This window comes from Vulpes vulpes, chromosome 9 (assembly GCF_048418805.1).
Source record: "Vulpes vulpes isolate BD-2025 chromosome 9, VulVul3, whole genome shotgun sequence".
Lineage (NCBI taxonomy): Eukaryota > Metazoa > Chordata > Mammalia > Carnivora > Canidae > Vulpes > Vulpes vulpes.
This window is the reverse complement of record NC_132788.1, coordinates 91,896,821-91,924,798: the sequence shown is the minus strand read 5'-3', so window position 1 is coordinate 91,924,798 and position 27,978 is coordinate 91,896,821. Positions and strand designations below refer to the sequence as shown.

The window sequence follows — 27,978 nt, the reverse complement described above, 5'->3', positions numbered from 1 at the left end:
CCCAGGCTCCGGGGCGGGGCCCGCCGTGGGCTCCTGCCCGCCCGGTCCTGCCAGGGCCCGCCTGGCCCTTTAAGGCTGACCGAGCCGGGCCCCAAGTCCGGGACGCTCGTGGGGGGTGGGGGGGCGGTCACGTGGGCTGCGGCCGGCGCGACTCGGCTCTAGGCGCTCGCGCCCCGGGCTCCCGGGACCGCGGTCCCTGCCGCTCGCCGGCGCCAGCCAGGTACTCTGCTGTCAGGGACGCCCTCGCCAGGTACGCCCTCCTAGGGCCCCCTCTACCTCCCACCCCCTCCGGCGCGCAGCCCCTTCCCCTCCTGCCAGGTGTCCCGCAGGACTCGCTAGCGCCCCGTCGCGCCACCACCGCCCCCTGCCTCGCGTCCGTACTTCGGACAGTTCCCTCCCGGCTCCCGCCGCAGTCTGCTGCCCGCAGCCCCGCCAGGCTCAGGGGCTCCAGGCTGGGGTGTACTGGAGGAGTCTAGGCCGAACTCATTCTTCTCTTACCCCCTAGGTGACCCCGGACGCGCCAGGCTGGGGTCGCCTCTGAGCGCCCCGCGGGGGCCATGGATGGTGAGACAGCAGAGGAGCCTGTGCCCCCTCAAGGAGCACCCTGCGGACCTGGCTCAGGGGGCGCTCCTGCCCTCGGGGGGCGGCGGGAGCCCAAGAAGTATGCAGTGACCGATGACTACCAGTTGTCCAAGCAAGTGCTGGGCCTGGGTGTGAACGGCAAGGTGCTGGAGTGCTTCCACAGGCGCACTGGGCAGAAATGTGCCCTGAAGGTTAGTGGCCCCTCACTGCTCCGCGGGTACCTGGAGGGCCCAACAGCAGAGGCCTGGGGGTGCACCAAGCTATGCCCAGGACCCCTACTAAGCTTCTTATGATCAGTATCTCCTTTCCTTCTCACACTCCCCTGTAAGGTCAGGCTCCTGGTTCTCCTTGCTTTACAGATGGGGGAAACAAAGCTTAGTCTAGTTAAACTCAGGGTGTCCCAGAGAGCAAGGGGTGGAGTCAGTATGGGTAGAGTCTGTTGGTCCCGGAAACAGGGAAGGAGTGGTTCCTGACTCTGGGTTTGTGGCTGGGCCTCTGTGTTCTGACCAAAGGTGGGGGGAGGGGCTCACTTGGCTTGGTTGTTCCTTCCATATGAAGCTCTTTTTTTTTTTTTTTTTTTCCATGAGAAACTCTTTTGACTGAAATGGATCTGAGTTTCCCTCTATCTGAGGCTGAGTCCCCACCAAGCCTTGCGGTGAGGCTGCTTTCTCTTGTGGCCCTTGATGGCATGGGCTAGAGTAGGGGGTGGGAGCCTCCCAGGACTGGCTGGTGGGCAAGGAGGGTGCCCATCACACTTGTGAGCAGGAGGCTGCTGATGGGCTCCAGCTGAGTCACTGGCCCTACGTTGAAAAGGGCAGGTCTTCCTCCAAGCCTGACTCACCCTGGTTCCTGGGCGGAGGGCAGGCCAGCCATCTATCCATGTCACACCACAGGCTCCCTGGAGGCCTGGTAAAGAACTCACTGATACAGGTGGAATCCAGGGAGTTCTGGGGGTGGCTGATCTAGCCACATATTTCTGGCTTAAGTCATTTAGTTCCGGGCCCAGGACCCTGCCCCATACCCAGAATGCCTTGAATCTGTTGACACTGGGAGCTTCACTCAAGAGCAGTTTGTGCCATTGGCCACCTGGACAGGTAGATCATAGCAAGGAAAGTGGCTCCTGGAGGTTAGAATACTGCAAATGATCTTCTCATTTTACAGACATTATAATTATGAGCCTGAGTGCAGAGTTCTGCAGACGTGGCTCTAATCTCTGGCCTGCATTTGCCAGCTCTGTGACCTTGGACTAGGTCCTGGACTCTGGAAACCAGGTTTCTGCCTCTGCTTAGGGGGAAAGATAAAGAGTTGATGTGAGCTTGGAATGAGATGATGCCTGTAGAGTAATTAGTACTAGGCCTGATGCAGGCCTGGAGAGGTTATAGGACTTATTTAAGGCACAGTGTTTGCAAGTATCTGAGCAGGGACCTGGGTCCAACTCCCTGTGTTTTTCCTGGAGGCACTAGGGCTGATAGGATGGGTCTGGAGGAGGCTCAGGGCTAGGCTGGTGAGGCTGAGCCTTGGGCACAGCTTCCTCATCTACTAACCCAGCAGTGGAATGAGGTGGGGGGTGGGGCCCTATCTCTGATTCCTTTAGGGGAAAAGTGGCTCTTCTCAGAGGAGAGTCTCTATCCCTTCCCTCAGTACCGTCTTAGCTCTCTCATCTGTGCTGGGGTCAGGGGTGGTCTGGGTAGACAAGGGGCCAATGGAAGCCAGGGAACTCTTCTTAATACCAAGGCTTTGGCCCTGTGAGCCAGGGCTGGGCTCTGACCCGCCCCTGCGGTGTTTCAGATGCTGTCAGCAAGGCAGAGATGGAGTAGGAAGACAGAGATCTTGGGCCAGGTAGTACCAGGTTTAAGCAGGGCTGGGTCCAATCTCTTCTCCATAGGTGCTGTATCTGACAAGTGACTTTGGGGGAACTTCTGACTGCAACACTTTCCAAGATACCTCCTCTTGAATCTAGGGCCTCAATGCTTTCTCTGATCTAGATTGGGAAGTAGGACAGGCCTAGAACAAATTCCCCTCTGAGACCCCTTTAGGTTTTATGGGTGAATATGGCTAGAGCTACTGCCTTGGGCCTTCAGGACCTGGCCCTAGGAGAACATGGATTAAATGTGCCTCCCACTCCAACACCTTCCTTTGCTTGCCCCCAGCCCTCCTCTAGTGACCAAGTCTGGAATTTTCTACCATCTGGGAGGTCTTTACCATCTTCCAAGATGGTGCTAGCACAATTCTGAAATATTGTACTTGTACTGTGAGTGATGACTCTAGCCTTGAGGAGGAGAGTGGCATTTTTCTGCTTAGCCTCTGCCCCCTGCCATCTCTGTCCTTCTTGGTGGTACAGGCTGAGTGCCCGGGCCTCACTCCATGCCTGTCCTCTTCGCCCTGTTGCTCAAGATGGCAGATAATGCTTAGCTTGAAGCCTGGAATGTAACAGGCATTCATAAAACAGGAAGAGTTGTGGTCAGTGTCCTTGTAGCTGGGGGCCCTGGAGAGACAGGCTCCTCCCCGGGACGCTGGGCCTCTTCCCCTTTCCCTCAGTCCCTGACCACTGGCGTCAGTGGTCAGAAATCATGTAGCTTGATTGGGATGAGAGATTGTATCAGAGGCCAGCATCTCCTTCCCTACTAACTTCCTGCCCAGCCCACTTACGGTCCTCTGCCTCATGGCAGGCAGAAGTGACCATGGCACTTTGATAAATAAAAGCAATATGAGGTTTTAAGAAGACTGAAGGGCTCTGCACGTGGGAGGAGAAGTAGAGTCTTCTTTCCTGCCCCTACTTTCTGGGCTCTGGGGCTAGGAGCCCTCCTCTCTGACCATGGGAGTATGTTGGAGACCCCTTGGGCCCCCAGTGCTCTTCTCTCCTCTTCTTTATCAAACCGAGTAGAGTGCTGGGGTGCTGGATCCACATGCTGGGGAGTTCTCGCATTGCTCCATGGGTGGGGCTGACCTGTTGAAGCTGGTGCTGTAGAGCTGGATTTGAGGCTGGGTGGGGCTGCCAGGCAGGCCAGGTACTTTCTCATTTGGCAGCTACCACCCCCTCACCTGCCATCCCCCGACCGGTCAGATCAGCCTTGGCAGGGCCATTTGTTACTGAGTCAACAAATCAGGAAGCATGTGGAGGGGCTGGCAGCCCTGTCCAATGGAGTCCCCAGTAGGGGTTTCACTGTACCCAGCCTCTTCCCCAGGCTGCCCCTCTCCTGGAAGGAAAGAAGTTGAGGAGCTCGTGTGCTACCATGCTGGTGGAACCTGCTGAGCTGTCATTTAATTTAATTTTCTGTTTAAAAAGGATTCTAGGAGGGTCATCAAACCCTAAAAAATGCAAATAGTGGAGTTTTTGGCAGAGATTGTTTTGAGCTGCTTCAACATCTGCCCAGGTGGCCTTGCTCACAGGTTTAGAAACTGTGCTCAAAGCCTAAATCTCTGCTGGGGATGCCCTCTGCTGGGACTGCCAGGATCTTCCCATCCTATCCAGGAGCTAATGCCATCTCTCTAGGCCTCAGGCCTTGGTACTATGGATTCTAATATTCTCATAGATGGCTAACAGTTTTCCAGACTGTTCTGTCTGGCAGGCCCTGTCCCCAGTGCATGATATATATTCTCTTACCTAATTCCTGTCATTCCCATTCTGAGGATAATGTCACTGATATTCAGCAAGGTGGATGACTTGCCTAAATGCACAGCTGAAGAGTGGCAGGCTGTGATGTGAGCCTAGCAGTTTGAAACCAGAGTCTCAGCATTTAAATCACTCATGCCTCATGCTAGTTTATGGGGACGTAGGAGGCCGCTGGCACCATCCTCTGTGGTTCCACCAGGAGACCAAGTGCTGTTGCTCATATTTGTCTATATCTGCCCAGCTCTTCTCACTGTGCAGGACTGCTTGTGAGTGGACAGATGGTCCCACAGGCCAGCACACAAGGACATGATGGCTGTGGAACTGTCTCAGAAAGGTTGTGTGGTTCATCTCAAGGCTTTTGAGTCTCAGACAAGCCCAGCCCAGCAGACTCCAGACTGCCACAGGCAGGAAGTGAGGTCAGTCAGTGGGCGAGAGGAAACTGTGTCTGGGCTGGGCCAGCTAGAGGAGACTTCCTAGAAGAGACTGCCAGCTTTATTCTAAGCCTCTGGTCTGAGAAGGATGTGAATGACAGAGGGGGGCACAGGCTATATGTGACAACATGCCTGTTTTGACTGCTCAGCACCTGCTGTAGAGTACCACTTCCCCACTCACAGTCATGTGTGTCCTGGCAGGATGTGGCTGATCTCGATGGGGCAAGTGTCCAGGCCCCGACAGATGCTGGGAGCTGTGGAAGGACTCTGAGGGCTGAGTCTTCTTCTGTGGAAGAAGAGTTCTTTACATAGGGCCTTGAAAAAAGGTCAGCGACTCTCCCTTTCATTCTCCCACAACTCAGATTCATACCTTAACCACCAGGGGCCTCTTTCTGTCTCTGGTATCTTCCCTCACTAAGTGGGCAAAAATTCTCCTTCCTTCCCCCAGAATTTTCTTTCATGACATCAACAAAACCCTCACGGAACACTGTTGCTCAGGGTGCTCTAGGGGCTTCTAGGTCACCTGGGCTGTCATTTAGTTCAGGTCGTTTGGGAAGGAAGGGCCTGGTCTCTATGGCAACAGAGGTCTGTTTAGGTCTCTGCTGGGGTTTGCACTTGGGGAAGCTATTTCCCTACATGGATCCCTCATCTCTTCCTCTGAGGGCCTCCTTGGGATATCATCACGGGATACCTCTGTGAGTGGGCAGCAGATGGAGCATCTACTTGTGTAGTCCCCTCACCTCTTTTGGTCCAGCCTGGTGACAGGCTGCCAGGTGTCCAAAGATGCTGGTTACCAGGCAAGAGTTGAAGACAGTGGTGATCCTTAGGTGCGGTAAGAATATGCACCCAGCCCTCCTTTGTGTGTGGGTCTGCTGCTCTTAGGGCAATAAGAACATGGCTCCTGTATTTTTCTAGGAGAATTTCGATTCTGCTAGCCTTGCTTCTGTCTATTCAAGAACTTATGTGTTCCCATATGAGAGGCTCCCTGGGGTTGAGAGAGGGAAGGGCTTTGGGCTTGAAACCCTTCCTAACACTTTCTCCCTGAATGACCTTGGACAAAACGCAGTTTGAGAATCTTTTGCAAAACCATCATCTCTGTGGTGCAGTTGAACCCTGGGTTTGAACATGTGGCCAGAAGGGGGATTGAGTCTTGGTGGCCATAACTGTCCCTGCATTCCTGCTATGAGACAGCACAGGCTAGCAGACACTCTCCGAGGGCTGCCGAGTACATCTTTTGGTAGCCTGTTACTGGCCTTCGTGAGGATTCCCTTGGGCCCATTGTGCACCTGGGGAAGTCAGCCCCGTGTGGGGTGAGAAGGAATAGTGTGAAAGGAACTTTGGGTCCTGGATTCCTCCCTGTCCTCCCACCCTTTTGGAACTAGGTGGACTAGGCCCTGTGGAATTGTGGATAAAATCCTGCTCCTGGAAACTGTGGGGGTTTGCTTAGAGCAGGAGTAAGAGAGGAGGCTGCCATTTGAAGAGACAAGGAGCCTCAGGAGGCCTTTTTAGCACTGGACAGGTGAGACACACAGAGAATATTGATTTGGGTTTTTTTTTGCAGATTTGGTATTTGGGTTGCCTTTTGCTTTAGACTAGGGCTTTGTCCTTGCTGCTTTCTCTTTATGGCACTTTCTGTTCTTCTTTTCCTCCTTGTCCCTTTCATTTCTTCTTCCCCCACTCTGTTTCCCCTGCTGTCACTTAGTCCCTTCCGTCTCTGGCCTTGCTACTCTCTGTCTCAAGAGTTTCAGACTTAATGGGCCTCTTCTCTGCAGCCCGCAGGCCAAGGACAGGTAGAGGACAGATGCGGGCTGGTCAGGTGCTGAAGAGTCATCCTAGTCACCCTGAAAGTCTCCCCCCAACAGCGACAGCGACAGCATAGGGTAAGGGTAGGACAGGAAGGAGGAGCATCTGGCTGTAACCATGCCACTGACAATGTCCTCTCCTGCTGCTGGCCTTGGCAGTCAGAGCAGTGAAGTCAGGAACATTTGGGCCAAGCTTGTAACCTGAGGAGTCCCCTGTGGAGTGTGGGAAGTCAGCTTCAGCCGTGGCCTGTGACCTCTACTGGGTCTCCTTTTATGGCTCAGTGGTCTGAGACTTTTGCTCAGGACAACAGTGTGAGACCAGTAACACTGTGACTCCCAAGGATTCTCTGGCTGACACTGAGTAGAGAAGGGGCTCGGGTCAGGGCCAGAGCCTCAGAGCCAGTGGGAGGAACTTGTGGACAGACTGGGAGGGCTTGAACATGAAGTGCAACCTACATCTGCTCTAGGGGCCCAAGCTGCATGTGAGCTGCCTTGCACCAGAGTACCCCAGAGCATCTGACTCTCTGGCCTGCACCCTGCACCTGACCCCCTTGGCTCAGTGACACTTGAGGCTATTTTCAGGGGTGTGATGGGCCAGGGCCTGAACTTGCTACACCCACCACTCCATTCCTAAGGGTTCAGCCTCCAACAAGGGACTCACAACTTGTTCTGTAGTTGTTCCCCCAACCTAAACAAGCCCCCTTCTCAGGTTGTGGTGGAGGAACAGGCAGGTACTCTCTATGCTCTCTGGCAGGCAGTGCACATGGGGTAGAAGTTGGGGGTGGGGGGATGGGGATAAGAGCACCCACTTATCCCTTGAGTGCTTCCTACATGCTAAACACGAACACAGAAGAATCTAAGAATGGGTTATGTCACCTCCATGTCATGGATACAGAGACTGAGATTCAGGAAGGCAAAGCAACTCATTCAGAGTCAGAGCAGGGACATGCCCTGGCTGGGCTGGAAGCTATCCCTGGGGGTCAGGAGCCAGACCTCTCTCCCAGGCCACAGTCCATCCATCTATAAATTGAGGGACTGGATTCTCTGCTTGACAAGAGCCCCCCTTCTAGCTCTGAAGATCTTTTCGGTGGGCAGTGATTGTGGGCATTGCCAGGGAAGTAGGCAGGTAAGTAGTGGTGCAAGTAGATGGGCAGTGTAGAGACTGGCTAGAGGTGCCTCCAAGATGCTTGTCCCGAGCTAGCTAGTAAATGATGTTACTGGAGAACAGTCAGCTGTGTGGCTCCACTAGCAGGGTCTGTGTCCTGCTACAGACAGGAACTCAGAGTTCTGACTTAGGTTTTAAGATATTTTCCATTCTATTCCATTGCCCAGCTAAAACCTTTAGTCAGGCTGAGCCTGTACCGGGTGCATCATTGCCGTAGGAAGGCCTGAGATGGGAAAGAGTCACTGTTGCCTGTTCCCAGGGTGGGAGTGTCCTTCAGTGCTGCCAGGCCACTATCCAGGTCTCTCAGAGGACTTCCCCCTTCTCGTGGCTATGGCTCCAGGGCATGCTCAAACACCAGGACATCTTCCCAGGAGTTGGAACTATCAGAGCCTTCTAGCAGGAACACAAACAAGGGAGAGAGAAGGCCAGGGCCAAAGGAAGTTGGAAGCCACTGTCCCTGCCTCTGCCGGGAGGAACCTGAGTAAAGCAATAGCTGCCTGTGTTCACCCAAGCCTGTGTGGGGAGCTATAGGGACATGGATGAAGCCAAGGGAAATAGAGCTGCCAGCAGATGTGATGTTGGCTGTTGGCTTCAGAAAGAGCAGATCTAGGGGGATGGAGTCAGAAGGTCCCCTAGGATCTCTACACTATGCCTCTAGGAGTAGTCTAGTCTGTACCCTCCCCCCCACCATTTATTCCTCTCTTATCTTTGTGACATCTCCTCCAGGGGGACAGAGACCAGCTGTCACTCATCTCAGAGCTAGAGGGCATTGGGTCTCCTGTCTCTAGGGCTGGCCAGGGGCATGGCCTGCTGGGTGCCTCAGCAGGAGTCCCCTGGGAATGGCTTCATTTGCCCTGGTCACCTCCTGCTTAGGGAACATGGCCATTGCCCTCTGTAGCCCCATTGGCTGTGTAGGCATCACTGTGGCACAATTGGCTGTTTGGGGGCTCAGACAGTGGCTGAGAATGGGGGGGGGTGTCTCTTCACGAGGAGGGACCATTAAAGGGACATTGCTTCTGAGATTAGAATAAAACACTTGCACTTGCTGAAATTTTCCAGTCTTAGGATGAAAATGTCCTATTTTTACACTGTCATAGGAGAAATAAAAACCAAGATAATGTTTCACCAATAATGTAGCTGATGTTTTCCAAAAAGGTGGCTTTTTTTCCTCTAAGAAGTTAAAAGGAGGATAATAGAACCCGGACCTCTGAGGCCTCAAAAGGCACCCTAGTAGCCTTTCCTCAAACCCTCTGTCAGAATTCTGTGGGTGGAATGCTGGGCTCCAATGCCTGCCTGGGGCAAAGGGACTTCTGGTTCCGCCACTTACTCTCATGTAATCTCCGAGAGAGAGGGAAAGGGAGATGGAGAGGGAGAGGGAGAGAGAGAGAAAGAGAAGGTTGTAGCTCTTTCTGGGCCTCTTTCCCCTCCTATGAAGTAGATGCTGGTAGTCCCAGACCTGCCTATCCTCCTGTCCCCATTGCCATGTGTGAGGAGACTGCACACCCATTTCCACAGCTGGAGGTGAGAGACATTAAGTGATCAGCCCAGAGTTACCACATACTTTGTAGAAGGGGACGTTTCTCAAAAGGCTGCATGGAGGAGTTGAGGGGTATCAAAGTGGCTGCCATCTGAGAGTGAAGATGTGCCCCTTCCCTAGTTGGCCAAAGCTGAGAGCTGGCTTAGGGTTATCAGGGCTCTACCTTGCTCTTCCCACCCCCATCCCAGGGTCACTCCCCTGGGATCAGCCATCTTATCTTCTCACAACCCCGGAGGGTCTGTCCCTTTCTCTCTGGGCCTTCAACAGCAAAGCAGGCTCCAGAGACTCTAGATTTTTGGTCCATTTTTGCAAAGCCAAGTCCAATCCTGTCCCTCTCAGGGTTTGAGACCATTTCTTGTGACATGCTGGATTGCAGGGAGTCTGTCTCCCCTTGGTCCCAGAGGCTGCATCTGGATTTCCCCAAGTTCTGAAGGTAAAGAGTGTGGGGTACCTCAGGGCAGACCAAGGGGAATCTTGAAGCCCATTGGGCAAATCTCAAAGCCCATTTCCACTCAGTATCCCTTGGCACTGTGCTAATCTGAGCTCTCTATGTGTTCTTGTTCCATCCTCCTGGCCACCTGGGAACATGTATACTGTCACTGCTCCTATTTTCCAGATTGGACTACTGAGGTTCAGAGAGGTTGAATGGCCTGTCCAAAGCTATAGGCATGTGGAAGATGGAAATGACCCCTGCATCTGGCATCCAGAACTGTCTGACCTGGAGGCCTGTGCCCACAGCGGGTCCTTCATAGTACATAGTCCCCCGGCTGAGGTCACTGGGACCCCTGAGCCTGCCCCCAACTAGCACTTATGTTCTTGCTGTCCCTCTCCCTCCCTGCCTTGGAGTCCAGCTCAGCTCCCTCTTTCTGGAAGCATTCTTCCCCTCTCCCACCCATCTCTAGCTCTCCCCAGACCTGGTACTTTTGCCTTTGTTTCCAGGTCATCTGTGGCTGGTGGGAAACAGATAAACAGGCTATCAAAATTTAGCAAATTGAAGGAGCCTTTGTTCCTGAGACTCGACAATTTCCAAATGTGTGTTGGATCTCCTGTTGACAGAGCTTCCTGGGAAGACAGCCGGTTTGGAGCCTCAACCATCCTCTCCTCTCTCAGGACCTGGTAGGAGGCAGTCAGGGAGGCTCCCAGCCTAGCAGCTTCCCTACCCTCACTCCTGTGCTCTACTCCCTGCCATCAGGTGCTCTGAACTTGGCCTGGAAGGGGGTTGTTTGGGGGCTCTTCTTCTTCCTGGGCTCCCTTGGGTGGGCTACCCTGTCTTGCCTGCTCTGCTAGGGTCTGGCTCTAGAAAGAAAAGAAAAGGGAGAGAAGGAGCCAGGACCAGTTCCCTAGGGTTACATCCTCATCAAGCACTCTAATTGGCAGTAACTCATCCATAGACCCCCAAATCCTTGAGGACAGAGTGCCTGTGGCCATATTCTCAGCTCCAGCTCCAGCTCCAGGCCTAGCCCTCAGGCAGGGCCAGTAAATGTTGGCAGAAGTAGGGGTGGGATCTATAAAATGGGCAGGCCTCCCTGGGCATCAGGATGAATCTTGGTTCCCAGAAGACTCCCGGATGCAGAGGTGGCCACATGTAAGCCACAAAACTTCCCTGAGCCTCAGTCTCCTGGGCCACTGTTATAACAACCACCAAGTGCAGAGCCTAGTCTAGACCCCAAGATATGGGGCCAAGCCCTGCATATGAAAGGAGCAAAGTGGCTATCTGCGTTGGCCCCACTGCCTAGAAGCCAACAGATGGGTTCAAGCCCTGACTCTCACTGCCCAGCTGTGTGACTTTGGGCAAGTCACTTAACCCACAGTTTCCCCACAGTTCAAGGATAATACTAGTTCTTCTCAGGGTATGGTGAACACTGAATGAGGTGATGTCTGTGATCAAATGCTGTGGGCAACACACCACTGGCAGAGCACCAGGCAGAGACAGCTGTCATGAGGGGGTTGCTAAAACTGATCCGACTGTATCAGCCCCTGAGCATCCAGCCTGGGCCTGGGCATTTGGGGTCAGTGGTGTCATGCGAGCTGACCTCCCTGGAACTTAGCCTGTGAGGAGGAGTGGTAAATGGACCAGGCAAGCCAGAGGACAGGATACGGTCAGAACTTAATGAAGTGAGGTCTGATCTGGCATGAGGCCAACTAATCCATAGCTGCAAAATTGGTTCCATTAGCTCCTTTAATGAGCTACAAAAGCTGGGGAAATGAGTGTGTGTGAGAGTAGCGGCACATGTCTGAGGCTCTAATTTGAAACTGTGGCTAGAAAGTTAGATTTGACACTGCCGGCAACTCTCCAAATAGCACTAGTGCCCTTGGATGGGATGGGGGTTGGGGGAGGGGGGACCATGGGTCTGGCTTTATAAGAGGATACTGAGGACTTAAGAAAGAAATTCCTGCTTCTGAATTCTGAATTTGAGGTCAGTCTATCCCATCCTATCCCTGAGGCTGTGGCCTCTGCTCTGAGTGGACAGAGCAGCTTAGGACGATCACGGGCTGGCCAGGGACCACAGTGAGGTGTGTTGTGGTGCTAGCAGCACAAGGCAGGAGTGGTCTCAACAACTGACCATAAAATGAATTCAGCTACTCCAGTGGTGTGTCTCTCATAACATTAGAGATCTGTCTAATGGGGAAAATAATCCCAAATAATCAGAACCAGGCGCCAGAAGGGACCTTAGATGTGGCTGAGTTGAACACTCTTATCAAGGAGGGAGTATGTTAGGTTCAAAGTGCTTTTTCTTATCCATGACCTCTATTCTCTGTAGAGAATAGAGGTTTCTCACAATGAACAAAACAGGAGTTGAAAACCCGTATTCTCCTGTAACATTCCATTAAATTCTGGAGCCTGGGTATTTGGTGTTGAACGTGTGCAGCACAATGTAATCAATAGCTCAGACATGCAGCTCTTCAATGTTCTAGAAAGTCTGCCCTTCCTTGCCTGAGGCTGGGATGAGATCCCCAAGTCGGAGACGAGGTATTGGGGGGGACATACTAGTCCTTCTTATGTGTCTCCCTCTTCTCCATATTCTAGCACAGAACAAAACTGGAATTCCCAGAAAGTAGAGGGTCTGGTGATGTAATCTCAGGCCCCTGGTGGGTATGCCAGGCTCCAATGCCACATGCTGGCCCTGGTCTTTAGGAGGGGATTTATATCAGATAGTTTCATATGAATCTTTCTGTACCAAAATTATTATTGAAGGCATCCTCAGAGTGTTATACTTTTCCCTCATGTAAGATCTGATGCTGAATCTCTTTAAGAATTTGGTCTTGGAAAAAGTTCAGTGAATGTCTATGCTTCTCTTTATGAGGTGATGAAAGCCAGCAGAGCCTATCTGGTTTCCTTCTTTGCCAAGACTCTCAGGAAGCTCAGAATTAAAATGTGTCTGTCCTCAATTATAGTTATGAGCTTACATGGGTTTTTGGTACATTTTATTTTTCTCTGCATTCTAAAGAGAATCTGACTTTTTTTTTGTTTTGTTTTATTTGATTTCTGTCATGCTTTAGGATTATAGAATGCCTGAAATCCTGTTGTCCATGAATAGAGCAGTGGAAATAATGGGACTTAAAGTGGCCCACTGGGCAGTGAGAACAACTGGATACCTGGCCTCCAGGAGATTCCCTTTGCTGTAAGGATGATGTTTCTCAGTCTGTGGGTTGTCATGAAATCCAGAGTTAGTATTTCTTAATTTGTTAGAGCCTCACTGATGGGAGAGATTGCAAGCCAGATCTCTTCCCCCGGAAGGAGTAGGTGTTCTCACAGAGGCCACAGAGAAGCTTGGCCCAGGATGTAGGTTAATTGGCTGGGAGTGTTGGAGGTTGGGTTGGTTGGGGAGGATGCCTGTCCAGGCCAGTGGCCTTGTGTGTGAGATAGATGGAGATACTATGAACACTTTTTACTTGAGAAACCCCTGGCCGTGGGGTTAGCCAGATATGTACTACTGGATATGTGAGTGAGCACATGGGCCTGAGTAGGTGGCCTTTTGGGAGCTAAGAGATGGCTAGAGTAGGGTATTGGGGGCTGTGTCTTTACAGACATCCCAGTTCTGTTTGATGCTCTAGGAAAGCAGACAGAGTGCTTTTACAGCTCTGGGCAATGTGAGGTGATACAGAAGATGGGAGAGGAGGTCTGAGTGGAGGGATCTGGGCTTGGTCACCTGCTTGGGCAAGGCTGTCACAGGATGAGTAGTGGCAGCAAGATCTCTAGTCTTTCTTGGGCACTTCTCTGTGCCCAGTACCCCGGTAGGCAATTCTGAGAGATAGAAAATATTGGATGAATAAATCGACAGATGGGTGGGTTCCACTCTCTGGGGGTTCAGAGTCACTATTGCAGGGGCTGGAGACATGCACGCCCATGGCCCCACACTCGCACACATCCACCACCCCCATGCTCCCTAGACCTATACAGCCCCAGGGGCATACCCCTATATGTGCCTGCATCCATGTTCCTGTGCAACACTCCCAGCCCCCCCCACACACCCCTGCGGAACCCACACCTGTGCACACATTCATTTCAGAGTCGTTGCCTGTAAGTGTTAGTTTTGGTCAATGCCTCTACAACTTGGTGCCACCCCCTTCTCTCATTTCCCCTCAGGGAGGGGTTGTCTGGACACTCAAAAGTCCCTTCTCTTCTCTGTTCAGCCTTGCTACACTCCAGCGTGGTGGCCCCAGGGCAGTGACTTCATTCTCCTGGACCTCTCTTTCCTCAGTCTGTAAATTGGAGTTGCTGGCCCTGCCCAGCTGGCCTCACAGGGCGGCACCAGCGTTCCCATGAGATAAGGGGAGAGAGTGTTTTGTAAACTGCAAATTGTTTTCCAGTCAAATGTTGCTCTGGCTTTCCCAGCTCCTGAACTAGGGAGTCCTCCCTGTGAAGGCTGTCCTGGGGTGGGGGAGGAGGCAGTGTGGAGGGAGGGAGGAGCCCTGCTAGGCCAAGTCTCCCATTCCACCTGGTGCTGCTGGGGCTGGGGCGGGCGGCGGGGTGGGGTGGGTGGGTGGCACAGGCCCTTCTGCCTCAAAGTCTGCTGAGGCTGAGGTCTACTGTCTGGTGGGGTTGGCAGGGGTCTTGGCCATGTGGCGGTAGGCTCTGGGAGCTCAGAGAGTTTGGCAAAGGAGAGTGAGGGAGAAGGGAGAGGTGGAAACTGCTTCATCACAGCCTGAGGCTAAAGTAGAGTCGTTTGTTCAAGGAAATGTCCTCTCAGATTTGAGACTCATTAACTCCAGTGAGGGCCACAGCTCCAGTACAGCCAGGAGCCCCTCTTCGCGGAGCAAGCCAGGGTTCTGTCTCCTGGGTGTGTGGGTGCCTACTGGGCACTGGCTGGAGCTCTCAGGAGCCATCACAGGCCCTCAGCTTTGGTGGACCCCTTGGGGGCCCAGGGACAGGGGGTGGGAGGGAGGGAAGGGCAGAGGCTGCTGAACTGGATTGTCAGAGGGCTATGCTATCTTCTTTCCTTCCTAGCTGTGATCCAGGACCAGGTAGCCCTCATTGGGTTCAGGCATTTGGATGTTGGTCTGTGGAGCCCCAGGGGCTGTGCCATGGGGAGGTGATGTGGGAGTGGGGCCATAGTAGTTACTTTGGGAGGAGACCCTGACCAGAGGTTTCCCTTCCCCCAATCTAGCCCAAACACTGTAGCTCAACATTAGGGAAAGAGAGGCCCAGAGAGGCAAAGGAACCACCAAAGGTCAGTCTGAAAGTAAGAGAAGGACCTGAGCCTCCTCTCCTAGACCGGTGCTCATTTCCATGCCTGGGAATATCGGGGCTCTCGCCTGGGGACATCTTATATGAAGGGTTATGTGGACTCATGTACCTGCGTGAATGAAGCCAATGGATTGCCATTTATAGCAATGGCCTTGTGGGCTGAAGTGGTCAGGATGGGCTCCTTGGAAGAGAAGGTAAAGTCTGGTTCACCAGGGAGGGTGGGTGAGGCACAGTGGGGAGCAAGTTTGGCCAGGTTGTCATGTCTCTCATTTGTTGACCCTTCCTGGGTCCTTCTCAATTTAATTTTATTCTGTCCTCATGATGAGTTGTGAGGGTTTCTTCCTCTTACCCCATCTTACAGATCTGTTCAATAAGCCTACAAATATAAACTGAGGCAGTGCTCTGTGCCAGGCTCTGAGTCCCAGTACTGGGATCCAGAGGTGACCCAGCAGGCTGACCATGCCCTTGAGGGCCCATGATTTGATAAGGGAGGCAGCCTGGTGCCCACCAGGCTGGGGGATCAGCTGTGGGGTCTGGGACCAGTTACTTCCCCTCTCTGTGCCTCTATTTCTCAGCTAAGGAATGGGGAAAATGAAGCCCCTTGCTCCTAATATTTAGAAAGGGCTCAGAACAGAGCCAGGCACATCGAAAGTGCAGTATCTATACATGTGTGTTTGTTTAAAGAGTTATCACAGGAACAAGCTAATTGTAGGTTGTGAGCCAGTGTAGCACAGGAGGGTGGTAGGAAGGGCAATGACATGGGAGCTTGCTGGGAAGCTGGAAGCATTTCTGTCTTGGGGGTGTGGGTCACATAGGGGTGCATAGCTGTCAAAACTCATCAAGATGGACTCTTGAGACCTGTGCACTTTACTATATGTGAAGTATACCTCAGTGAACAAAACACATATATAAATAAAGAAAAGCTGAAGGGAGAGTGAGGGATCCCTGATGTCCTTCTTTGTCAGGGTGGTCAGGGAGGGCTTCTGAGAAGAGGTGATATTGGAGGGAAAGGAAAGAGGAAGGGAAAGGTTCTGGCTATGGGGAAGACAGAGGTGATATTGGAGGGAAAGGAAAGAGGAAAGGGAAGAGGAGAAGGTTCTGGCTATGGGGAAGACAGATGAGGAAACTGAGGAGGTTTGGGGCCACACTCAAGGCCAACCCGAAAGATCGAGAGTGATAGCCCAGGAGGTTTCTTGGCAGCTGGGCCTAGGTGGGTCAGGTGCAGGGCTCTGGCCTCTGTCATCACCCCTACAGAGAGGCTAGTGGGGACATTTATTGTGTTTTCTGGGTATGGTCCTCTCCCCACCCCTATGCCTGTTCTCAGAGCCTCTCAGAAAAGGACTATTTTCATCCGTGTGGGAAATGAGTTTCTAAATATGGACTGAGTAGGGTAGGAGGCATTCAGAGGTTCCAACTCAGGGCAGCTCCACCTGCTTGCCCACCTCAGCGAGGCGCAGGGTATAGGCTCAGGCCATGAAGCCCTCGGGCCCCTCCTTGGCCATCTGCTCCCCTCCTCCTCTCCCTTCCACAGGCCTTCCTTCTAACACCATGTCCACCCTCCCACCCTTTGTTTGTTCAGGAGCCCAGTGTTTTCTGTGGCCCTGGCCAGGAACCTGCAGGCCAACTCTACTGGAATTGCCCTAAAGCTATTCTCAGCCTGGTGGGAGATAGAGAGGCAAAAACCATAGGAGGAGATGCCAGGAGGTCTTTCCAGAGGAGGAGACATCTGAACTGAGCCCAGAAGTTTCCTGAAAAAGAGGGATTTGACCCAATGGAGAAGGAGAAGGGCAAGAATGCACATGGCATAGGCAGAGTGAGGACTGCTCCAGTCAACAAGTACATCATTCTGACCAGAACAGAAAGGGTTGGGGGTCAGGGGTAGCAGGCAATGAGAGGGAGGCAAGCCTGAGTGCCAGGGAAGGAGGTGGGGATAAAGAGTGGGGGCAAGGATAGGTGGGGCTGAGGACCCCACTGGGAGGTTTCTGGCTGTGTACTTGGGATTTTACGAGAGAAGAGAGAGGATTTGGGTGTAGGGTAAGATGCCAGAAGCAGGACAGAGTGAGGAGGGGATCCAGGAGCCAGCCTGGAGATGTCTACAGGACACTGTCAAGTCAGGCCAGACTAGGGAGGAGATGGCAGGGGGCAGAGAGAAGTGTAGGGAGGCCACGCAGAGAAAAGGATGCAGAGGAGACAGAGTAGGGAGGGAGGATGGTGCATCTTGGGTCCTGTGGCTAAAGACTGGGATACCCTTGGCTAGAACCACCTCAACACAGTGGGGGTGAGATGGTGTGGTGAGTGGGGATGACTGAGCCCCTGTTCCCAGAAATGTGAGCAAAAAGCTGGTGCTTAGTAGCCATGTGGGCATGGAGCTGAGAGATGTTCTGGGAGGCAAAGGCAGCAGGAGCAAGGACTGGTTTCCAAGCTGGGAGTCTGTCCACAGCAGCTTCTATGTGCCCCCATCCTGGACTGCTTAATGGAGCAGGGACCCCACCCAAAACTGATGGAGGGCCTTTTACCCCCAGGCTAGGGCCAAGGTGAGCAGCTCCAGGGATGGAGGAACAGCCGTGGGCAATAGATGAGAGAACCTACAGGCTTCCTCTATACCTCAGTCGACCTTTGCCTAGAGAGCTTGGTCTTGGAGTCTGCCCCATGCAGTGCCTTGGCAGAGGGGAAACAGTCCTGTAGAGGAGGACACCAAGGCCAGGGATGGCCCAGGGTCCTTGTGGGTGCTGAGAAAGATGAAGCTGATCTGAGGCCTAGGCTTGAGGTCTGACTGTGGTCCCCAACCCTGATCAACTAGGAAACAAATTAGGCAGGGTCTCGGGTGAGCAGCCCTGTGGGAGGATGGTTTGCTCTGCTCTCCGCATTCTGGACCACCTCACCCTGCATGCTGTTTTCTCCCCTACACCTCCACCCAGCAGGACTGCTCAGGGCCTTGCTCATTTCCGGTGATTGGCCTTCTGATTGGCAGCCATAGCCTAGGGGCAGCCTGGAGCTGAGTTAACCTGAGCAGGGATCCTGATGCCCGCCCACCCGCTGCATACCATGCTGTGATGCATCCTATGGGGATGATTCTGTTATTACTCCATTTCACAGAGTTGTGGGCTGTGGCTTGGAGCTGTGAATGTTTGCCTGAGGTCACACTGAGTCACGGGAGGAATTCAGCCCCAAACCCAGTCCTCAGCCCATTGGGCTGTCCCCTCCTTCAGCTAGGGTCCCTCTTGCACCCAGACTCTACCTCTGGCTCTACAACTCTTCCATCTGATGTGTGATTTGTCCAAAAAGCCCACTCAACTGCCACTTCACTTGCAGCCCCCAAGAAGGAAAGCAGGCTTCCTCTGGCCTCTGAGCCTTTCCAAGCCATCAGGTACCTCCCAGGGCCTTCTTGTGGTCATTGGACCACAAATCACAGAAATCTGGATTTGAATCCTCATTCTTCCCTTCATAAGGTGGGTGACCTTGGGCAGGTCACAGGCCTCTCTTGAGCTCACATATTCTTGTCTGCAAAGTGAGGGTGGTGGCACCCTCTGGGTGGCTGCTGGGGAAGTGGGCTGTGTGCCTGACACTTTCTGTGCCTACCTGCTCTCAGCTCCTGTATGACAGCCCCAAGGCCCGGCAGGAGGTGGACCACCATTGGCAGGCCTCGGGTGGCCCTCACATTGTGCGCATCCTGGACGTGTATGAGAACATGCATCACAGCAAGCGCTGTCTCCTCATCGTCATGGAATGGTATGCTGGCCCATCCAGCTTTGGTGCCTCTTTGGTACTCCTGTGGTCCCCAGGCTCCCACCATTCTTCTAGGGGACCTTCTTGCTCTTAAGATAGCAGCTCTGGGAGGCACCCCAACCCCGGAGCAGTAATGGAGGGGCAGTTGCAGGCCTTGCCCATGACAAGGCTGTTCCCACCAGGGTGGGCAGGGAACTACAGGGGTTCCTATATGGCTCCCTGGGTGTGATTTCACTCTGTGAGGAAGAACTGAAAGAGTTGTCAGAAAAGGTAGGCAGGCCCTGAGTGTGGGTGGGGTCGGGGGTTGGGGAGAGACTTGGGAGGAGCAGGACACACACAATCACCTCCACCTTTTCCTTCTTACCTGGGTTTCTGTTCCCGTGTCCCACCAGATACTAGGAGCCAGTGGCCTCTTCTACCTTGTACTTCTCCTGGTAGCACTGTGGCTCAGCCCTAGCCTTCCTCAAACTCTGAGTCTTGTGTCTGGACCTTGAGCTCCTCCCCATTTACCTTGAAGCATCCCATCCTCCTACAGGTTAGCAGCTCTTGGGTCAGATTTGAGGTTCAGATCCTGGCTTTACCACCCACTAATTGTATGATTTTGGGTAGCTCTTAACCTCTCTGATTTTCTGTAACTGCTGTGTGGAAGCAGATCTTTTTTTTTTTTTTTTTTTTTTTGAAGAAGATCTTAAGGTAGTATTTGCCTATACCTGACTCCACATTCTAAGTGCTCTGTGTATACTGCTTATTCAGTTTGCACAACTTTGTGATATTGGTGCTATAAATCTCATTTTATAAAAGAGAAAGCTGAGGCACAGAGAGGTAAAGGGACCAGGCCAGGGTCACATAGCACTGTAAGTGTTCAGGAAATAGTGGTTATGATGATGACAACTGACATCTCCTCCCTTATTTGAGGAAAACTCAGACTTGGATGAGGATTGGCCTGCCCTAGGAATGCAAGGGCCCCCTGATGACCTGAGGATCTGAGCCTACCCTAGTTCTAGGAGACCAGGTCAACCCCCCAAGCTGATGGCCTGCTATACACCAGATTCTGCAGGGCACAGGGAGGCTGCCCGTAACTGTTCCCCAGGGGCAGGGTGGGCAAAGCCTAATCTCTGGGCCCATGATTCAGGGCAGCGGCAGGCTGACACCTGATTCAGGGGGCCCTACTTCTAGTCACTTTCTCTTCTAGCATGGAAGGTGGTGAGCTATTCAGCCGGATTCAGGAGCGTGGTGACCAGGCTTTCACCGAAAGAGGTACGTGTGTGTACCAGGGCCAGAGGGGCCACACAGAGTTGCTGTGTGATGCTGGGCACGGCCCTGCTCCTCTCTATGCCTGTCTCCCCAGTTGAACAAGAGAGGGTGGGGCAGGATGTCCATACCCCAAGAGTTCTATAAGTTTGTAACATCTTGTTGGAGATGGATTGTCCATGGCCTTGGGATGGAGGCTTCAAAGCCTCTTGGTGACAACCAGCACCTTAGCTGGGAAGAGGTAGCCCAGGCCTAAGGAAAGAAGTCCAGATGGGCTGCGGCATCCCCAGAGGAAATTAGGATGACTGTGTTGGGGTATAGGATGGGTGTCCTGGGTAGCAGGACTCCTATCACCATCTTGTGCTGCTGCAGGGGGAATGATAGGGTGGAAGCCCCAGGCTCCTGGACCTTTGACTGGCATCACTGGCCCTTCCTCTCTCTGTGTCTGCAGAAGCTGCAGAGATCATGCGGGATATCGGCACTGCCATCCAGTTCCTGCACAGCCAGAACATTGCCCACCGAGATGTCAAGGTGAAACACTAGGTTGGGGAACCAGAGAAGGGAATACACAACCCCTAATGGCTCCCAGCACCCACTAGATGGAGGCAGGTTTCCTTTATCTGCATTCTCTGTCCCTCAGCCCAGACCGCTCTTCACAGCCACTTCTGTGGTTCCAGCATACTCATTCTGCTCTAGCCAGATCAGTCTCCTTGTTTCTTTCAAACACTGTGTAATCCCAACAGGCTTTTAAAAAAAATATTTTATTTATCTATTCATGACAGATACACAGAGAGAGGCAGACACACAGGCAGAGGGAGAAGCAGGCTCCCCACGGGGAGCCTGATGCAGGACTCAGTCCCAGGACCCCAGGATCACATCCTGAGCCAAAGGCAGACACTCAACCACTGAGGTACCCAGGCACCACCCCCAATAGGCTTTAGAAGAACTGGATACCTACCTCAAGCCAGTAGACCCTGACAAGCATCTTGTTTAATCCTTACCTAACCCTATGAGGTAGGTGCCATTACCCATTTTACAGAAGAGGAAAACAAGTCTCAGAGATTGTGTCTTGCCTAAGCCTGAACAGATGCTGCACTGGTATTTATTAACTATTAACTCATTTTTTCAGCAAGGATTTTGTTTTTGTTTTGTTTTTTTAAGATTTATTTATTTATTTGAGGAGGGGAGGGGTGGGGCAGAGGAAGATAATCCTTCAAGCAGACTCCCCATTGAATGTAGAGCCATCCGAGGAGCCTGAGATCATGACCTGAGCCAAAACCAAGAGTTGGGTGCAGAACTGATGGAGCCACCCAGGTGCCCTCATCAAGGATTTTTTGTGAACATTCAGTGTGCCAGATCTGAGGAGGCAGAGGCTGCCTGCCACTGTTGGGGCTTCTGTGAAGTAACAGCCTTAGTTTCGATAGATTAGGCCCTATAATGCCAGCATTTAAAAAAAAATGTTTTTTTTTTAAATGTTTTTTAATGCCAGAATTTTTAGAAAAGACTTATTTCATTTATTTTAGAGAGAGAGAGAGAGAGCAAGAGAGAGCGATCATGTGTGCGAGTGGAGGGAGGTGTGGAGGGAGGAGCAGAGGGAGAAGGTGGTAATAACCAGACTCCCCGCTGAGCGGGGCTCCTTTCCAGGAGACTGAGATCATGACCTGAGTTGAAATCAAAAGTCCCAGGCTCAACTGACTGAGCCACCTGGGTGCCTCTAATGCCAGCATTTTAAGGGAAAGAAGCTGTTTACTAGGAGGCAAGGAGGAATGAGCAGAGGGGGTCCCATTCCTGGGTCTGCTTGCTCTTTCAGTGGACGGGCTTCAGACATGTTCTGGAGGCTCAGCTCTCTACATGTCCTATCCAGGGAGGACTGGGTCCTAGAGGTCAGCAGGAACAAATGGGTGAAATGCAAACCATGTGAGGCAGCCCCATGTACGTACACATATATGTGCCCACCACGAGAGCAGAATCTTCAAGTCCTGAGTCGTCTGCCCCAAGTCTAGAGTATCATCTTGAGGTCTGTTTCCTCCTGAGACTGGGCTGAGAGGAGCTAAGGGCCCAGCTGCGGCATCAGGTTCTTCCTCTGGCTGAGTATTGCCAGCCCATTTATCCTTTGATTCTGGATACACATGGACCCACGACAGGCTCACCTTCTGAACCCTTGCTTTATTTTGGCTCTGGCTTCCTTTTTTATCCCCCGAAAGAGAGGGAAACCTTCTGTAGAGGTGACTCCTTTGTGTAGACTAAACATACTTTCCTGTTTTTATCCCAGTCCAAGATCAGATCATCTCAAATAGAACCAGAGAAAAGGCTTTCACTGGCCCCAGACTGGAACTCCATCCAGCACCCTGTCTTTCTAGCCTAGCTCTGCTCGACAGTCGCCCCTTTCCTACATGGCCCTAGGTCCTACCCATTCATTAAAATCTAGCTGCAGGGCTGCCTCCTCCATGCATACCTCCCCACTGCCGTCTTCCTCCAGGCCTCTGCCTCTGTGCAGCTCCTGGGGTCTAAGTAGTGGGGGCCTTCTCCCTGAGCAACCTCAGGCGGGTTGCCCTGTTGCCTTGTTCTGGGTTGGGTACAAGACATGTGCTTGGTGACATGAGCAGCCTATCCTGCCCCAGAATGGTCATTTTGGTATTTCATGGCAGCATCACCAACTCAGGCTCAAATTTCCTACCCCTGGCCTCTCTGTGGCACTTGGCTCTTCACAGCTTTGGCTGAACACTTGCCTCTGTTTCCCTTCTGCAAAAGGAGGATCATCTCCTAGCCACCTTGGTCTTCTCCATATTTGACCCACATTGTTGGCGACCAAGGCCCAGGTCTTTTTAGTGAGATGGAGCTGGCTCCTTCTGAATTGATTGGGGTGATGGAAGTCTGCCTGAAGGTCATCTTGACACTCTACCCCCACCTGGTGCCTGACTCCAGACCAATGCTTTCTCTTTCTGGCCCAGCCTGAAAACTTGCTCTACACGTCCAAGGAGAAGGATGCAGTACTCAAGCTCACCGACTTTGGCTTTGCCAAGGAGACCACCCAAAATGCCCTGCAGACACCCTGCTACACTCCCTATTATGTGGGTGAGTCCTGGGCCCTGCTTGCTGTGGGGCCTGTGAGTGGCAGAAGCCACAGGGTTAAAGCCCAGTAAGGAGGAAGGATTCTGTCTTCGTGGAGGCGGTGACGTGGGGGGCCGGAGGCTGCAAAAATATTCTCCCAAACTTCAGCTTCTGCTTTTGAAAATAGATCCAGGAAAATTCTGGCTGTGGCCTGTGAGCTGAATGACATCACAGCAGCTCTAAATATATACGTGATAAAAGGCTGCCATCAGCTTGGGACGGAGCCCAACTGTGGTTGTTTTTCTCCAGTTTTTATCTTTCTGGGATTCATATTCAGAAAGTAGGCAGGCCTTTCCTCTCATATTAGAAGGATACAGCCAGCCACTTGTCTTGAGGGAGAGGGTCCCTTAGGCCAGGGCAGGAATCGGACTTGGAGGTGGCACATGCTCATGCTGCCTTGGAGAAACTTCCTGCTCCCTTGCAAGTGGGGAGCCCAGATCTGGAAAAGCCCCTGCTGAAAAGGCTCCTGACCTGAGAGGTGTGATGCCTCGCTTTACCAAGGGCTCTTTCCCCTCAGGGGAGGCCTTCTCAGCGAGCTACTTAAGGAGTAGGGAGCCCCTGAGATGGCTGAGATGGCATCCTGTTTACCAGGATGTGTTTTGCAGTATCTTGGCTTAGAAATCTTCTGGCCTACCCATCTTATCACACAGGTGGGAAGAACCAGGCCCCATGGGATGGTGGCCAAGCTGAAGGTGGAAACCAGAGCTCTCCTCCAGCCCCCGCCTTGTCCGCGGCCTAGGCCATGCATCCACGGAGACCAGGGACCCAGGGCAGCTGGGGGGCTGAGGCTCTCTCACCTGTGGTGGGGCCGTACCAAATCCTAGACTGGCCTTCTCTCCCTTTCTTCCTCACCAAGGCTGATATCGCCCCCAAAGAAGCTAGGAGGCTATCATTCTTTACAGCCCAGCCGAAAAGTGGGTTTATTTTTTCTGGGAGCTATTTTACCTCCCCCAACTTCACACACATGCTGCCTTCCCAGAAGGTGCCAGACACCAGTCTGCTTTGCCCCACCCCCAACCCAGGCACCTGCTCCCCACCTTGCTCAGGCTTCAGGCTCCTATCTGGGCTCCAAGACCCTTGGGGCTGAGAGCCCTCCTGTACCCTCTGCCCTGGTAGCTCCTGAGGTCTTGGGTCCAGAGAAGTATGACAAATCGTGTGACATGTGGTCCCTGGGCGTCATCATGTACATCCTGTGAGTACCACCCCCCTCAACCTCCTATACTGCCTACTTCCTTGTGTACTCAGTACCACTTCTGCCCCCATCCCCACCCCAACCCTTGGTGAGGGTTTTGACTGGGCCATTCATCATGCAGGCTGCTCTTCCCTTCTGGTCAGGGGACATCCCTCCTTCAGGTTGCTGGAAGGTCTCTCCATGCCAAGGGCAGATGACATTCCTGGGATGAGCCCAGAGTCCAGAGGGCTAGTATTCTTGCCAAGGTGGCTGCCTTGGTGGCTGTCTTCCCAGTCAGGGATTTGGGGGGAATGAGTCCACCCTGATGCTGCCCTCACACCTGTGCCGAATGACCTCCACTCTCTCCCAGCCTGTGTGGCTTCCCGCCCTTCTACTCCAACACGGGCCAGGCTATCTCCCCAGGGATGAAGAGGAGGATCCGCCTAGGCCAGTATGGCTTCCCCAATCCTGAGTGGTCGGAGGTTTCTGAAGATGGTGAGTGAACCTTCTGCCCCAGTTTGCTCCACCAGACCCCATTAGCCTTCATCCTGCGAGATACCACTTCAGTGTCAAAGCAACCTATTTTCAAATCCTGGGTATGTGACATCCCACTTCCCATTTCCCAGCTGTGTGACCCTAGGCAAGTCACCCAAACTTTCTGAACTTCAGTTTCTATATCTGCTAAATGGGCTCAAAACTTGCCTCCTCAAAACTTCCTTGAACTCCTATCCCTTATTAATATTTTCCCTTTGGGGACCACAGACAAATTTGCCCTGTATCCATTCTCTATGGCTGCTTAATAAGTTGCCCCCAACACTTGGTGACTTAAAACAAGAAACAGTTATTAGCTCAGTTTTGGTAGGTTAGGAGTTTGGCAGCACATGTAGAAATAGGGCAACTGGCTCTGAGGAACTCTGCGACCTCCCCACCCCCCTCTATTCCCTAGCCAAGCAGCTGATCCGTCTCCTGCTGAAGACTGACCCCACAGAGAGGCTGACCATCACACAGTTCATGAACCATCCCTGGATCAACGTGAGCACCTCCTTGTCCTGTGGTGGTGGGGGGTGGTGAGCTGGAATGGGGCAGTGGGCAGGAGGGTAATAGCTCTGGAGGGCCCTGGTGCAAGCCACAGATGGGTGGTGGGACCCCACCAAGAGCCTGATTTTGCCACTGCTCTGTTTAGGCTCCTTTACCTCCCTGAGCCTTGCTTCCCATATCTGAGGCCAGAAGAAAGGGGGTGGGGGCTGGGAGCCAGTGCTGTCCCATGCACCTGTTCTAATCCATGGGCTTGGGGCTCCTTCCAGCAATCAATGGTGGTGCCCCAGACGCCTCTTCACACGGCCCGAGTGCTGCAGGAGGATAGAGACCATTGGGATGAGGTCAAGGTGAGTGAACACTGTCTTAGTCTCCCACGGTCTTGGGAAAAGGAACTCCAGGGGGGTGGCTCCTGAGAGCCTGAGTCATCAGCCTCTCCCCTGTTCCAGTACACAGGGTGTCACTAACTGCACCAGTGGTCCAGCGGGGCATTCAGAGCACTGGGTGGCATGACCCCATTCAGGATGGCACTCATGGCACACTGGGACTTGAGGCCAGGGGCTCAGTGAAGGAAGGGGCTTTGGCCATAACCCCCCTTACAATCTACATTTGGGAGGGAGGTCAGCTTGGCTTTAGACTCAGCAGGTTTGAGCCTGGTGTGAGCATATGGGACAGCAGCTCAGAGCCCCAGGACACCCCAGGCACAGTCTTTAGGCTTCAGTCCCTTGGGTCCCCCACAGGATGTGTCCCCTGCAGGCCTGTGATTCTTAGCAAGTGGCATAGGTCCAGGTCCCTGTCTCACTCACCCTTGGTGTGGTCGCAGGGGGTCACTATACTTTCTCTGCCTTAGTAGATAAGTCACAAAGGAAATGGAGTGTGGATTATGTGACACAGGGGATGACCCACTGTTGGGTGTGTAGTAGGTGCTCGGGCAATATTGGCTATCACTGCCCTCATTGACATTAGTAAGGGGCTGGAGACAAGAGGGTGATGGCTCTTGAGGCCAGTACATCCTGACTTCTGCGGACAATTGTCATCAGGAGGAGATGACCAGTGCCCTGGCAACCATGCGTGTGGACTACGACCAGGTGCAGATCAAGGATCTGAAGACCTCTAACAACCGGCTGCTCAACAAGCGGAGAAAGAAGCAAGCAGGCGGTGGCTCCTCAGCCTCACAGGGCTGCAACAACCAGTAGCACATGGGGCCATGGACGAGCCAGGCCTCTCCACGTGGGGGACAGATGGGACTGTGCTGAGGCCCTGCCCCAGAGGGCCTGGGGTCATTTTTTTTCTTTTTAACAAAATGATCATTTTGTTGTGTTTTAATTTGTCACCTAGAACATCAGGATGGGGTACCGTGACTCCAAACCTCCTTAGAGGGGGCCCAGAGCCTGGGAGTAGGGAGCCACCTGCTGTAGCTGCAGTGCCTTTGGCCAGAGCAATCTGAGTGAGATGGAGCTCTGTTCTGTGCCGGGGCATGGCTTTAGACTTCTGGGGTACCAGCAGTTGTGGCAGGCTTCCCTCGTCCCTCGGAGACACCCCCCTATAGGGTGGTCAGATGGGCCTGGCCTTGGGAAAGGCGGCTGGCCATTGGTTGCCATGGTGACCAGGGACTGGCTTGCTGTCTGTGAATGCTGAGTGAGAGAGCCAGGGAGGGAGAAGGGGCAGTTGAGGGTCTGCCTCTGCCTGCTTGGGGAGGCTGGGCCCCTCACACTGCTCGACCCTCTCAGGCTTCCTCCCTTGGGTCTCCAGAGGCCTCAGGGAGGCCGCAGGGTCGGAGGCCCAGGGTTGGTCTGCCTGCCTTGCCGGGCAGTCCCGCCTATCTTGCTGCAACTCCATCGCACATGGTCCTTGGAGCTCCCTCCTTGAGTCCCTGGGCCTACCGATCCTGTTACTACCTTTTACCCAGAGTGGCCTTTCATCTCAGGGGAGGGTGGGAGGTATTTTTAACCCTTTTCTACTTTGGAAAATGTCACTGTGACAAAAGCCAGTACAGTTCTCCTGCCCCCACCCACTCATTGGATCCCAGGCAGGAAAGCTTCTCTCTGTAACGGTTCATCTTTCACCTTGTTCTGGTTTATGGCAGGGGCTGTTTCCTGGTGTACTTTTGTGAGGGTGGGGGCTTCCCATTAATCAGGGGTCTCTTTCTACACTCTTGGTCAGACCCAAGGCAGTGGAGAGAAGTGCTGAGTGATGCTTAGAAGGTCTGGACCCTCCAGAGAGGATCCTTTCCTTGCTGGCCCAGGCTTACCCAGTGTCACACTGGATAAGTGTTAGTCACACTGCCCAGGGTAGCCTCATGGCTCTCAGAGCCTGATATGGGCCTGACAAGTGCCTGCAACCCAGCCTGGTTCCTGACCTTTCACTCACTGGCTGGGAAAGCCTAGCCCACATCAGATAGAAAAACACTGCTGGGTTTTACATCTAGATAGTAATAAATACCATTTTGGCATTTCCTCCTGGTTCCTGGATTTCTCTGTCTACGTGAGTGGACAAAAGTGGCCCAAGGGCAGCTGCTCACACCTACTAGTAATTTCCCTCCCTTTAGGCCTAGTAAACATGCCAGGCTGGCTCCAGGGCCATTGTGGCCTCACCAGGTGTTGGAAAGGTCAGAGGAGCAGAGGAGTGGCAGCTGCCTTATGCCACCAATTCTGGGGCACCCAGTGCACTGTGTGTGTGACACCCACCCCCAGGCCCCGCGTGCGCCAGTGTCTGCCCACAGTGGCCACCCCCAGCTGCATGCCAGCCTGCTGAAGGGCGGGCAGAGAGCCTGCTGCAGCGCTGAGCTATTTTCAGAAGCTGCCAGATTTCATTTGGCAGTGAGAATGTCGGGGATGGGAGGGGGCGGGATGCTGGAGACTGTCT

At 53.1% G+C, this 27,978-nt stretch overlaps 1 protein-coding gene across 1 annotated transcript; it reads left to right on the top strand.

The window, feature by feature from the left end:
- The first annotated feature begins 25 nt into the window (after positions 1-25).
- Positions 26-27,569, top strand: MAPKAPK3 (MAPK activated protein kinase 3). The gene is made up of 11 exons (XM_025987183.2): positions 26-250; positions 506-773; positions 18,409-18,548; positions 19,738-19,802; positions 20,248-20,327; positions 22,748-22,871; positions 24,024-24,099; positions 24,449-24,573; positions 25,025-25,110; positions 25,383-25,463; positions 26,154-27,569. The coding sequence occupies exons 2-11, from the start codon at positions 558-560 to the stop codon at positions 26,307-26,309; spliced, it is 1,149 nt and encodes a 382-aa protein (XP_025842968.2). The 5' UTR covers positions 26-250; positions 506-557; the 3' UTR covers positions 26,310-27,569.
- The last annotated feature ends 409 nt before the right edge of the window (positions 27,570-27,978 follow it).